The sequence below is a fragment of the Pseudophryne corroboree genome, chromosome 1 (genome assembly GCF_028390025.1).
Source record: "Pseudophryne corroboree isolate aPseCor3 chromosome 1, aPseCor3.hap2, whole genome shotgun sequence".
NCBI classification, from domain to species: Eukaryota; Metazoa; Chordata; class Amphibia; order Anura; family Myobatrachidae; genus Pseudophryne; species Pseudophryne corroboree.
The window spans coordinates 1,083,605,802-1,083,619,156 of record NC_086444.1 but is presented as its reverse complement, the minus strand read 5'-3'; the positions used below and the strand labels follow the sequence as shown (position 1 = coordinate 1,083,619,156).

General features: G+C 47.3%; 1 protein-coding gene across 1 annotated transcript in view; it reads left to right on the top strand.

Moving 5' to 3' along the window:
• UBE2K (ubiquitin conjugating enzyme E2 K) overlaps positions 1 to 12,452 on the top strand; it is a 73,021-nt gene extending 60,569 nt beyond the window's left edge. The window contains exons 5-7 of the mRNA XM_063921156.1: positions 1,388 to 1,487; positions 1,805 to 1,933; positions 10,384 to 12,452. Of these exons, the coding sequence (XP_063777226.1) occupies positions 1,388 to 1,487; positions 1,805 to 1,933; positions 10,384 to 10,458 (304 nt within the window). The 3' untranslated portion in view covers positions 10,459 to 12,452. The remainder of the gene's footprint in view (positions 1 to 1,387; positions 1,488 to 1,804; positions 1,934 to 10,383) is intronic.
• The last annotated feature ends 903 nt before the right edge of the window (positions 12,453 to 13,355 follow it).

Genomic DNA, 13,355 nt, shown 5'->3' with positions numbered 1-13,355 from the left:
TACAGTTTTGTTATTTGGCCATGCTAAAACTGATGCAGGGCATGGTGGGATGTGTAGTTAAACAGCTGGAGTGTCAAGGTTAGCCATCACTGACCTAGACACTGATGACCTAAGTATAGTTGACCCTATGATCCACACCCATTTTATACATGCTCTGCACCTATCACCATCTCACAGTGGCAGTGGTTAGTCTAGAAGCAATGTTGCAAAGAACGAAGCATACCACAAAAATACAGCAGATTAAATTTTATTAATTGAATGCAGCTGCGAGGCTGATCCTCCTCACCAACTGTTCACTGTCTGCTGATACACGGACAGTCCCTCCATTGGTTACTGGTATTAACCAAACTTCACCAACATACATAACTAAATCTCTTTGCTTATCTCAAAATAATCTCCCTACCTGACCGCTCTGCACAAGATCCGTGTCTCATCCACGTGCATTACTCACTCCCAATTACAGGACTTTTTGCTTGGGCTGCACCTCCGTTCCCTGAAAACTCGCCTCTTTCAGACAAGCTTATCAGATTCCACAACTGCCCACATAAACTTTATAAGCTTCCTACCCAGTAACTTCCCCTCTGTACAGTCCACGCACATGTTTTCTCTTTCTTCACTTTCACATTCTTCTGACCCGTGTCCAGCATTGCTGTGTGACCATGTCATACAGCCCATTAAGAACCTTTGCAATCTGACGGGACCATTATGAATTAGCATTTTGTATTATTGCCTATTTCCCTATAGATTGTAAGCTTGCGAGCAGGGTCTTCCTACCTATGCCTGTCTGTTATTACCCAGTTATTTGTTCTTTTTTTAAGAAACTGATAATAAATAAATCATTTTAGTGGTCTCACAAATTCACATTGCATATTGATTGGCTAAATAGTTACGAAATGTAGGAGACTTCGGGGTCTATTTACTAAGCCTTGGATGGAGATAAAGTCGCTTTAGACAAAGCACCAGCCAATCGGCTCCTAACTGTCATTTTTCAAACCCAGCCTGTGACATAGCAGTTAGGAGCCAATTGGCTGGTACTTTATCTCCATCCAAGGCTTAGTAAATAGACCTCTTCGACCTCTATAGTGAGCTTCAACTATTAGGTGTTTGTTTTCTGCAGATCTCTATGGAGACTATGGGCCAGATGCATCATCGCTTGGAAAGTGATAAAACAGAGAGTGAAAAATTACCGGCCAATCAGCTCCTAACTTCCATGCCACAGGCTGTGTTTGAAAAATGACAGTGCTGATTGGCTGGTACTTTATCACTCTCCATTGTTTCACTTTCCAGGTGATGATGCATCTAGCTGCATGTAGTTTTATTTGTGTTCACTGTTGAGCTCCCCTTTAATTGTGTAGCGTTAACAGAAAGCCTTGTCATGTCCTCTCAGGGCAGCAGCCATGACATTAAGAACAGTGTTGTTATCGTTGCAAGCCCTATTGGCTGCAGCAGAACCAGATGACCCACAGGACGCAGTGGTGGCCAATCAGGTAAGACTATTATGTTGTCTATTTCTGTTGTGCAACTTTTTTTTTCTTTTTTAAAGTACAAAACCGTATGATTCATAGCGAAGTTGTCCCTTTCATAAAGTAGTAACATTTTTTGATTACATTGCCAGCTACCAACACACCTTTCACTGGTATTTCCTTTTTTTTTCTTTTTTTTTTCCCAACACAAATTTTCCTGTGTGAAAAGCCAGGCCCATATTAGTACGAGAGAGAAACCTGCAATCTGCTTGAAACGATTGTCCATTAAAACTGAAGTTTTTATGCTGTTTTTGTTTTTCCCCTTTTGTTGTTGTGGCTAGTACAAGCAAAATCCAGAAATGTTTAAACAGACAGCCCGGCTGTGGGCACACGTATACGCAGGAGCGCCTGTCACTAGTCCAGAATACACAAGAAAAATAGAGAACCTTTGTGCTATGGGCTTTGATAGAGTAAGTATTGTATGCGTTCTCTACAATAGCATGGCAGATACGGCTTGTCTGGCCTCTTCAGAGTGAGCTCCTATTTATAAAGTACAAAATGTATTATGCAAGAGCATGTTATAAGCCACATTCCTATATATTTAGGATGAATACATGAAATACTTCTGTAACCAAAAAAAATGCTGTTATCTGACTTGTTTACTTTATAAACATCTAGTTTCACTTGGGGCTTTTTGCTGTTCACTTACACAAATCATACATGCTCTGTTCTCACCCACATGTAAATTTAGGGAATGTTTGTTCCAAAATATTGCAATAAAGGTTTAAGCAAGTTAACTCCGCCAAATTCTTCCCTTCTGGCCAGTCCCTACACTGACTCCCAAACACATGAGCGCTCCCCTGCCGCTAGGAATTACACAGATTTTCCACACAGACTACGCTTTTTTTCATAGGTCGTGGTCTGTTAACTCAAAGGCTTAAAGAGACACAAACTATATAGTTATATTTTATGCATGGGTTACCTCAGGCTCCACCCTGTCCCACTGTCTGCTGTCCGTCATCTCCGCAGCCACCCAGGCTTTCTGCTTCATTGCATTTTGCATCTTTTTATTGAGACACCTTTTTGACAATGATTCTTACTCTTACGTCCTAGAGGATGCTGGGGACTCCGTAAGGACCATGGGGTATAGACGGGCTCCGCAGGAGACATGGGCACTATAAAGAACTTTAGAATGGGTGTGCACTGGCTCCTCCCTCTATGCCCCTCCTCCAGACCTCAGTTTATTCTTGTGCCCAGAGGAGACTGGGTGCATTACAGGGGAGCTCTCCTGAGTTTCTCTGAAAAAAGAATTTTGTTAGGTTTTTTTATTGTCGGGGAGCACTGCTGGCAACAGGCTCCCTGCATCGTGGGACTGAGGAGAGAGAAGCAGACCTACTTAAGTGATGGGCTCTGCTTCTTAGGCTACTGGACACCATTAGCTCCAGAGGGAGTCGGAACGCAGGTCTCCCCTCGCCGTTCGTCCCAGAGCCGCGCCGCCGCCGTCCTCCTCACAGAGCCGGAAGATAGAAGCCGGGTGAGTATAAGAAGAAAGAAGACGTCAAAGGCGGCAGAAGACTTCTGATCTTCCCTGAGGTAAGCGCGCAGCGGTAACGCTGCGCGCCATTGCTCCCACACACAACACACTCAAGCAGGCAATGATGGGCGCAGGGGGGGGGGCGCCCTGGGCAGCAATATAAACCTCTAGGACTGGCATATAAGTATATATAGGCTGCGGAGGCAGTAGTTATAAAAATCCCCCGCCAGTTATACAAAATTGAGCGGGACCGAAGCCCGCCGCTGGAGGGGGCGGAGCTTGGTCACATAACACTAACCAGCGCCATTTTCTCGACAGTGTACTGCAAAGAAGCTGGCTCCCCGGACTCTCCCCTGCTGAACACGGTGACACAGGGCTGAAAAGAGGGGGGGGGGGGCACTTGTAAGGCGCAGTGAGTGTATTACACAGATAATTATATATAAAAAAGCGCTATATTATCTGGGAATTTGTTTCCAGTGTCAGTTGGCGCTGGGTGTGTGCTGGCATACACTCTGTCTCTCCAAAGGGCCTTAGTGGGGAACTGTCTCCATATAAATATATCCCTGTGTGTGTGGGGGTGTCGGTACGACTGTGTCGACATGTCTGAAGCGGAAGGCTCATCTAAGGAGGAGGTGGAGCAGATGATTGTGATGTCTCCGTCGGCAACGCCGACTCCTGAATGTTTTAAATGCAAATGTGACCTTCTTACATAAGAGGATGGACAAAGCAGAGTCCAGGGAAAAAGCAGGGAGTCAATCCATGGCTTTGACTGAGTCACATGGCCCTTCAGGGTCTCCAAAACGTTCTCTATCCCAAATAGCAGACACTGATACCGACACGGATTCTGACTCCAGTGTCGACTACGATGATGCAAGGTTACACCCAAGGGTGGCCAAAAGTATTAATTATATGATCATTGCAATAAAAGATGTGTTGCATATCACAGATGACCCCTCTGTCCCTGACACGAGGGTGCGCATGTATAAGGAAAAGAAACCTGAGGTAACCTTTCCCCCATCTCATGAGCTGAACGCGTTATTTGAAAAAGCTTGGGAAACTCCAGACAAAAAACTGCAGATTCCCAAGAGGATTCTTATGGCGTATCCTTTCCCTGCACAGGACAGGGTACGGTGGGAATCCTCGCCCAGGGTAGACAAGGCTTTAACGCGCTTGTCCAAGAAGGTGGCGCTACCGTCTCCTGACACGGCAGCCCTCAAGGATCCTGCTGATCGCAGACAGGAAACTTACCTTAAAATCTATTTATACGCATACGGGTGCTTTATTCAGACCGGCAATAGCATCGGCATGGGTATGTAGCGCAGTTGCAGCTTGGACAGATACCTTGTCAGCTGACTTTGATACCCTAGATAGGGATACCATTTTATTGACGTTAGGTCATATTAAAGACGCAGTCTTATATATGAGAGACGCTCAGAGACGTTGGGCTGCTAGGTTCGAGAGCCAACGCCATTACGATTTCTGCTAGGCGAGCCCTGTGGACCCGCCAATGGACGGGTGATGCCGACTCAAAGAAGCATATGGAGGTTTTACCTTACAAGGGTGAGGTTTTATTCGGGGAAGGTCTTGCGGACCTGGTTTCAACAGCTACCGCGGGTAAATCTACCTTTTTGCCTTTTGTTCCCCCGCAGCAAAAGAAAACTCCGCAACATCGGATGCAGTACTTTCGGTCGCATAAGTCCAGAAGAGGTCGGGGGCTCATCCTTCCTCTCCAGAGGTAAGGGTAGAGGGAAAAGAACGCCTGCCTCGGCTAGTTCCCAGGAACAGAAGTCCTCCCCGGCTTCTGCTAAATCCACCGCATGACGCTGGGGCTCCACTGAGGGAGTCCGCGCCGGTGGGGGCACATCTTCGACTCATCAGCCAGGTCTGGGTTCGGTCAGACGTGGATCCTTGGGCGATGGAAATTGTATCCCAAGGCTACAACCTGGAATTCGAAGAGGTGCCCCCTCGCCGATTTTTCAAGTCGGCCTTGCCAGCTTCTCCCCCAGAAAGGGCAGTAGTGTTAGCTGCGATTCAAAAGCTGTGTCAACAGCAGGTGATTATCAAGGTTCCCCTAGTCCAACAGGGAAAAGGGTACTATTCGACCCTGTTCGTGGTCCCGAAGCCAGATGGCTCGGTCAGACCCATTTTAAATCTAAAAACCCTAAACCTATACTTGGAAAAACTTCAAATTCAAGATGGAATCGCTCCGGGCAGTGATCTCCAGTCTGGAAGGGGGGGGATTTTATGGTGTCACTCGACATAAAGGATGCATACCTTCATGTCCCCATATATCCTCATCAGGAGTACCTGAGATTCGCTGTACAGGACTGTCATTACCAGTTTCAGACGTTGCCGTTTGGGCTTTCCACGGCCCCGAGAATTTTCACCAAGGTGATGGCGGAGATGATGGTGCTCCTGCGCAGGCAGGGAGTCACAATTATCCCGTACTTGGACGATCTCCTGATAAAAGCGAGATCGAGAGAACAATTGCTGAAGAGCGTATCGCTCTCCCTGAGAGTGCTACAACAGCACGGTTGAATTCTAAATCTGCCAAGGTCATAGTTGATTCTAACGACTCGACTATCATTCCTAGGCATGATTCTGGACACTGAACGGAAGAGGGTTTTTCTCCCAATGGAAAAAGACCTGGACCTCCAGAACTTGGTCAGAGACCTGCTAAAACCAAAAAGAGTGTCTGTTCATCAATGCACTCGAGTTCCAGGGAAAATGGTGGCAGCCTACGAGGCCATCCCTTTCGGCAGGTTTCATGCGAGGACATTTCAGTGGGACCTTCTGGACATGTGGTCCGGGTCCCATCTACAAATACATCAGAAGATAAGCCTGTTCCCCAGGGCCAGGGTGTGTCTCCTGTGGTGGCTGCAGAGTGCTCACCTTCTAGAGGGTCGCAGGTTCGGCATTCAAGACTGGGTTCTGATGACCACGGACGCGAGCCTCCGAGGATGGGGAGCAGTCACACAAGGAAGAAATTTTCAGGGACTATGGTCAAGCCAGGAGGCTTGTCTGCACATCAACGTACTGGAATTGAGGGCCATATACAACGGCCTACGACAAGCGGAGAATCTTCTTCGCGACCTACCGGTTCTGGTTCAATCAGACAACGTCACAGCAGTGGCTCATGTAAACCGCCAAGGCGGTACAAGGAGCAGAGTGGCAGTGGCGGAAGCCACCAGGATTCTTCGCTGGGCGGAAAATCGCGTAATTCTCTGTCAGCAGTCTTCATTCCGGGAGTGGACAACTGGGAAGCAGACTTCCTCAGCAGGCACGATCTCCATCCAGGAGAGTGGGGACTTCATCAAGAAGTTTTTGCAGAGATAACAAGTCTTTGGGGAATTCCTCAAATAGACATGATGGCGTCACACCTCAACAAGAAGCTTCGGAGGTATTGTGCCAGGTCAAGGGACCCTCAGGCAGTAGCGGTGGACGCCCTGGTGACACCATGGGTGTTTTCAGTCGGTCTATGTGTTCCCTCCTCTTCCTTTCATCTCAAAAATATTGAGAATCATAAGACGAAAAAGAGTGCGGACAATACTCATTGTTCCGGATTGGCCTCAAAGGGCCTGGTACTCAGATCTTCAGGAAATGCTCACAGAAGATCCGTGGCCTCTTCCTCTCAGGGAGGACCTGTTACAGCAGGGGCCCTGCGTGTTCCAAGACTTACCGCGGTTACGTTTGACGGCATAGCGGTTGAACACCGAATCCTAGCTGGGAAAGGTATTCCGGAAGAAGTCATCCCTACGATGATGAAGGCTAGGAAGGAGGTGACGGCGAAACATTATCACCGTATCTGGAGGAAATATGTTTCTTGGTGTGAAGCCAAACATGCTCCTATGGAGTATTTCCATCTGGGCCGTTTTCTCCACTTTCTAGACAGGAGTGGATATGGGCCTGAAGTTAGGCTCCATTAAGGTACAGATTTCGGCCTTATCTATATTCTTTCAGAAGGAATTGGCTTCTCTCCCAGAAGTCCAGACTTTTGTAAAGAGAGTGCTGCACATCCAGCCTCCTTTTGTGCCCCCAGTGGCACCATGGGACCTTAACATGGTATTACGGTTCCTAATCTCTCACTGGTTTGAACCGCTTCAGACGGTTGAATTAAAGTTTCTCACTTGGAAGGTGGTCATGTTGTTGGCCTTGGCATCTGCGAGGCGGGTGTCCGAATTGGTGGCCTTGTCTCACAAGAGCCCCTATCTGATTTTCCATATGGATAGAGCGGAGTTGAGGACTCGTCCTCAATTTTTGCCCAAGGTGGTTTCATATGAACCAACCTATTGTGGTGCCTGTGGCTACGGGTGACTTGGAGGACTCAAGTCCCTGGATGTAGTCAGGGCCTTAAAAATATACCGTATATACTCGAGTATAAGTCGACCCGAATATAAGCCGAGGCACCTAATTCTACCACAAAAACCTGGGAAAACTTATTGACTCGAGTATAAGCCTAGGGTGGGAAATGCAGCTCTAGCCGTACACAGCCCTCAGTGCCAGATATGCCCCCACAGTGCCAGATATGCCCCCACAGTGCCAGATATGCCCCCACAGTGCCAGATATGCCCCCACAGTGCCAGATATGCCCCCACAGTGCCAGATATGCCCCCACAGTGCCAGATATGCCCCCACAGTGCCAGATATGCCCCCACAGTGCCAGATATGCCCCCACAGTGCCAGATATGCCCCCACACTGCCAGATATGCCCCCACACTGCCAGATATGCCCCCACACTGCCAGATATGCCCCCACACTGCCAGATATGCCCCCACACTGCCAGATATGCCCCCACAGTGCCAGATATGCCCCCACAGTGCCAGATATGCCCCCACAGTGCCAGATATGCCCCTCATGCTGCCACATATGCCCCCTCATGCTGCCACATATGCCCCCTCATGCTGCCACATATGCCCCCTCATGCTGCCACATATGCCCCCTCATGCTGCCAGATACGTCCCCTCATGCTGCCAGATACGTCCCCTCATGCTGCCAGATACGTCCCCTCATGCTGCCAGATACGTCCCCTCATGCTGCCAGATACGTCCCCTCATGCTGCCAGATACGTCCCCTCATGCTGCCAGATACGTCCCCTCATGCTGCCAGATACGTCCCCTCATGCTGCCAGATACGTCCCCTCATGCTGCCAGATACGTCCCCTCATGCTGCCAGATACGTCCCCTCATGCTGCCAGATACGTCCCCTCATGCTGCCAGATACGTCCCCTCATGCTGCCAGATACGTCCCCTCATGCTGCCAGATACGTCCCCTCATGCTGCCAGATACGTCCCCTCATGCTGCCAGATACGTCCCCTCATGCTGCCAGATACGTCCCCTCATGCTGCCAGATACGTCCCCTCATGCTGCCAGATACGTCCCCTCATGCTGCCAGATACGTCCCCTCATGCTGCCAGATACGTCCCCTCATGCTGCCAGATACGTCCCCTCATGCTGCCAGATACGTCCCCTCATGCTGCCACATACGTCCCCTCATGCTGCCACATACGTCCCCTCATGCTGCCACATACGTCCCCTCATGCTGCCACATACGTCCCCTCATGCTGCCACATACGTCCCCTCATGCTGCCACATACGTCCCCTCATGCTGCCACATACGTCCCCTCATGCTGCCACATACGTCCCCTCATGCTGCCACATACGTCCCCTCATGCTGCCACATACGTCCCCTCATGCTGCCACATACGTCCCCTCATGCTGCCACATACGTCCCCTCATGCTGCCACATACGTCCCCTCATGCTGCCACATACGTCCCCTCATGCTGCCACATACGTCCCCTCATGCTGCCACATACGTCCCCTCATGCTGCCACATACGTCCCCTCATGCTGCCACATACGTCCCCTCATGCTGCCACATACGTCCCCTCATGCTGCCACATACGTCCCCTCATGCTGCCACATACGTCCCCTCATGCTGCCACATACGTCCCCTCATGCTGCCACATATACCCCCTCATGCTGCCAGATATGCTCCCTCCCCAAGTGCCAGGTATGCCCCACAGTGTTGTTACTTACCCCTCCGTCGATCCCGCGCTGTCTTCTGGAGGGACACGAAGCGCACAGCACGCGCCTCTCCTGTCCCTCCTGCATCTTCGGCGGCCGCGGCAGGTCTATTAAAGGAAGTGCCGGTTCGTGATCAGAGGTCACGAACGGGTACTTCCTGTAATAGAACCGCCGCTGCTGCCGCCGGAGATGCAGGAGGGACACAGGAGAGCCGCGCGCTGTGCGCTTCGTGTCCCTCCTTCACACTGCTCTGCCTCTGCCTGTCACTGACTCGAGTATAAGCCGAGGTGGCTTTTTCAGCACAAAAAAAAGTGCTGAAAAAGTCGGCTTATACTCGAGTATATACGGTATGTAGCCAGGACGGCTCGGGTTAGGAAAACAGAGGCACTGTTTGTCCTGTATGCGGCCAACAAAGTTGGCGCTCCTGCTTCGAAGCAGACTATTGCTCGCTGGTTCTGTAATACGATTCAGTAGGCTCATTCTACGGCAGGATTGCCGTTACCAAATTCGGTAAAGGCCCATTCCACTAGGAAGGTGGGCTCTTCTTGGGCGGCTGCCCGAGGCGTCTCGACTTTACAGCTTTGCCGAGCAGCTACCTGGTCGGGTTCAAACACTTTTGCAAAGTTCTATAAGTTTGATACCCTGGCTGACGAGGACCTTGCATTTGCTCAGTCGGTGCTGCAGAGTTGTCCGCACTCCCCCGCCCGGTCTGGAGCTTTGGTATAAACTCCATGGTCCTTACGGAGTCCCCAGCATCCTCTGGGACATAAGAGAAAATAAGATTTTACACCTACCGGTAAATCTTTTTCTCCTAGTCCGTAGAGGATGCTGGGCGCCCGTCCCAGTGCGGACTACTTTCTGCAAGGCTTGTATATAGTTATTGCTTACATAAGGGTTATGTTTCAGTTGTAATCAGTCTGTGTCTGGTAATGTTTTATTGCATACTGTTAACTGGTTGCGTATATTCCAGGTTATACGGTGTGGATGGTGTGGGCTGGTATGAATCTTGCCCTTGGATTAACAAAATCCTTTCCTCGTACTGTCCGTCTCCTCTGGGCACAGTTCTCTAACTGAGGCCTGGAGGAGGGACATAGAGGGAGGAGCCAGTGCACACCCATTCTAAAGTTCTTTATAGTGCCCATGTCTCCTGCGGAGCCAGTCTATACCCCATGGTCCTTACGGAGTCCCCAGCATCCTCTACAGACTAGGAGAAAAAGATTTACTGGTAGGTTTAAAATCTTATTTTCTCTACAGTCACACCTGCACAATTAGTTCAGCATATGAATTGTAGCCTTGTTTTTATATGAAGATTGGTTTAATCCTCATACACTCTCTCTCTCTTCCTTTACTCCCCTCCTGCAGAATGCAGTAATAGCAGCTTTGTCATCAAAAGCATGGGACGTAGAAACTGCGACAGAACTACTCCTGAGTAACTGAGAGGTCGTCCCGCTTTCCCCTTCCCAAACAGCACGTCATCTGTTATTTTTAGGATTCTGCATAAAAGGAAAAAAAAAAACCACAACAAAAACCGCACTCCTGCGTGACAATGCTATTTAGACCATACTGGAGACTGATGGAAAAGAAACTGCTCTGTAAATAAAGCTAATTAAACATGTAAATTAAGCGACCACCACACACAAAGGGGAGGGGTATAAGTATAATTTGTTTTTTGTTTTTTCTCTTAATACTGTAAAAAGAAAATATTGAAGCTGAACCAATGGGATGAGATTGATTTGTGTTTTACCGTTTGACCCAGAGCCGCACAAGGGCCCTTAAGGTGGTTTGTTTTGTTTCTCTGCTATGATCTCCTTTACTGGAGGAGATGCATCAGCAGCCTCACTCTGAGGAGTCCTAGGACTCCATCAACCCATCATTGTCTACCTTAATGCTAGTAACAACCACCTTTCATGTCTGTGGACGCGCATGCATGCACACCAATGGATTACATTGATTCATCCGAACAATTCATTTGTAATATGTTTGGTACTTTTGCGTTCCGATCGGCCATTTTTATTTTTTTCGGAGTGCTGGAGTTGTGAAGATCAGTGATTAGTTGATCATGAACCAGGCTTAGACAACTTGAAGCTGCCCCAGCTGTTACTTGATAGTCAGATCCCACTTGCTGGCAAGCATGGAATGCTGGAACTTGCGGTTCAGCAACATCTGGATGCTTTTCGGTACCAAATATTGTTATAGGTGTTGGATTTACTTTAATGTTCCACAATACCGTTTACAGAAAACTGCACACAATTTTTAACAGAAGGAGCCAAACAATGAGAAAGCAAATCCATTAAACTGTCTTGGAGCCTTATCGGTGACTTATTGCGGCTGCCATAATGTATATTTTCAATGGTTTCCTATCGTAGTTAGATACACACTGTGCGTGCTATGTGCTTGTGACACAGTCTGTCTGTGCTGCTGTTCCTGTAGCTTAAGCGGTTGTTACATATAAAAATCCTTGATCTCTATAGTGCACTCAATAACCGTACACTAACCAGTTATGGAATGCTTGACAAACTGTGAACAACGCTTTTGTGTGCTTTGGTCTGTGTAGACTTTGCATTTGCTATAGAGATGTATGCTTTCTCAATTGCGCACACTTAAGCTGCAGGGACAACAACACATGCTGTCTATGCTATAGGTGCCAGGTAAGTCCTCTGTGTACAAGCTCAGCAGGTCTCACACTTGTGACAGCTTGCATAAAAAACATTTGAACCCACAGTCTACAACTTCCCACCTACTATCCGCAGTAAGCTGGAGAAAGTTATCTGTCCAATTCTTGTAGGAAGTGACACTTGCCATTCTGTGCAGAATTCTGCACCAGGTGCTTGCATAAGACTGCAGGGTTAATCTACCCCTCCCATTGGCAACCTACATTACCATTTTTTTTTTTTTTTTTCAGTTTAACCCTATATCATGCAGACTGATTACGGATTATTTAAAGGTTCAGGCTTCACTTGCACTTTAGTAGTGAATTCCTGTAATTTCTTAGCACTTTTAATGAGAGGCTTAAATTTGTTTAAATCCATGATTTCTCATCTGTAATAAACAGTTGTTTGAAATTCATTAAGTCTGCTTGGGGGTCTTGGTTTTTGTTTTGTTGTGAATATAATTCAAGAATTGCTCCAAAGCATTTCAAAGATCATTTGCTTACTCATCTCTTGGCCTTTCTAAAATGTGTCACCAAGTGCTCCCAAAAATAAATACTAAAAAACCGAAAACATTGTACCCGATGTATATTTTTCTTTCCTTCATATTTTGTAGGTCTGTGCCATTTGCAGTAGCTCAAATGTCTGTTTTAAAGGAAGCATTAAACTATGATAATATTGGAGTTATTTGCATAACTGTGGGACATTCCACGCCATCTGACAGGTTTGGTTATGTTTGGAATAGTGCAACAAATAAAGTGGAAAAAACAAAAACCTTCTAAACCTTGGTGTGTGATTTTCATGAGGAGCATTTGTCTGGAGAACCCTTGCAGGTTTTGTATAGTGTTTTTGATAATCCTAATGTCAACCGACATTTTACAGACACCAGAATGTCGACAGCCAACGTGTCCATTATTCATGTGTTGACATTATGACATTCAACAACACGGTGTTGATCTTTTGACTGTTAACGTAATTATCAACATTATGACTACATCCCCCCCGTGACAAGGGAACATGGATGAATTGAGCTTAATGTATGCTTTGTCTGACTCTTCCACACTTTTTTAAAATTTTTATTCTATCCAGTGTTTTGTCTACATACATACGTCATCTGTGGGGTGAGCTATTCATGATGTGTGTAACACAGGCATCATTATTTCAGATGGACAATCCACATACACACCTGTGTATTCCAGAAGACAATATCGTTGAATGGTTATGGATCTCTAGTTCTCCCGGGAAGGAGTATTTGCTACACAATATGTGGCTATAAGCTGCTATACATTAAGGCACTGTTGGGAAGTCTCACCATTTTGGATCACCATCTATATAGTTCCACGCTCGCTGTAATGTTACCATCTGCCTGCGTTTTAAGATGGCATTATAGAGAGGTAGCGCTATATTTCTGATACTTGAGAAAAGCTGTCTGTGTCCCCCTTAACTAGTGTTGCTCAGCACTATTTTCTGTTTGTTGTAATGTAGTTAACCTTTTTAAATGGCCACTCTTATCTCAATTAAGAGTATCCTGTTATGTATTTACGTACATCTCCCACACATGGTTTGGGCAACCATATTGTGGATAGTATTAATATCCATTACAATCAATTTGTACCTCAGTGGGGGCTACTGACTTGATAAGCTGCATGGGAGTAGATATTTGTTACACTTAATACATGACCTGTA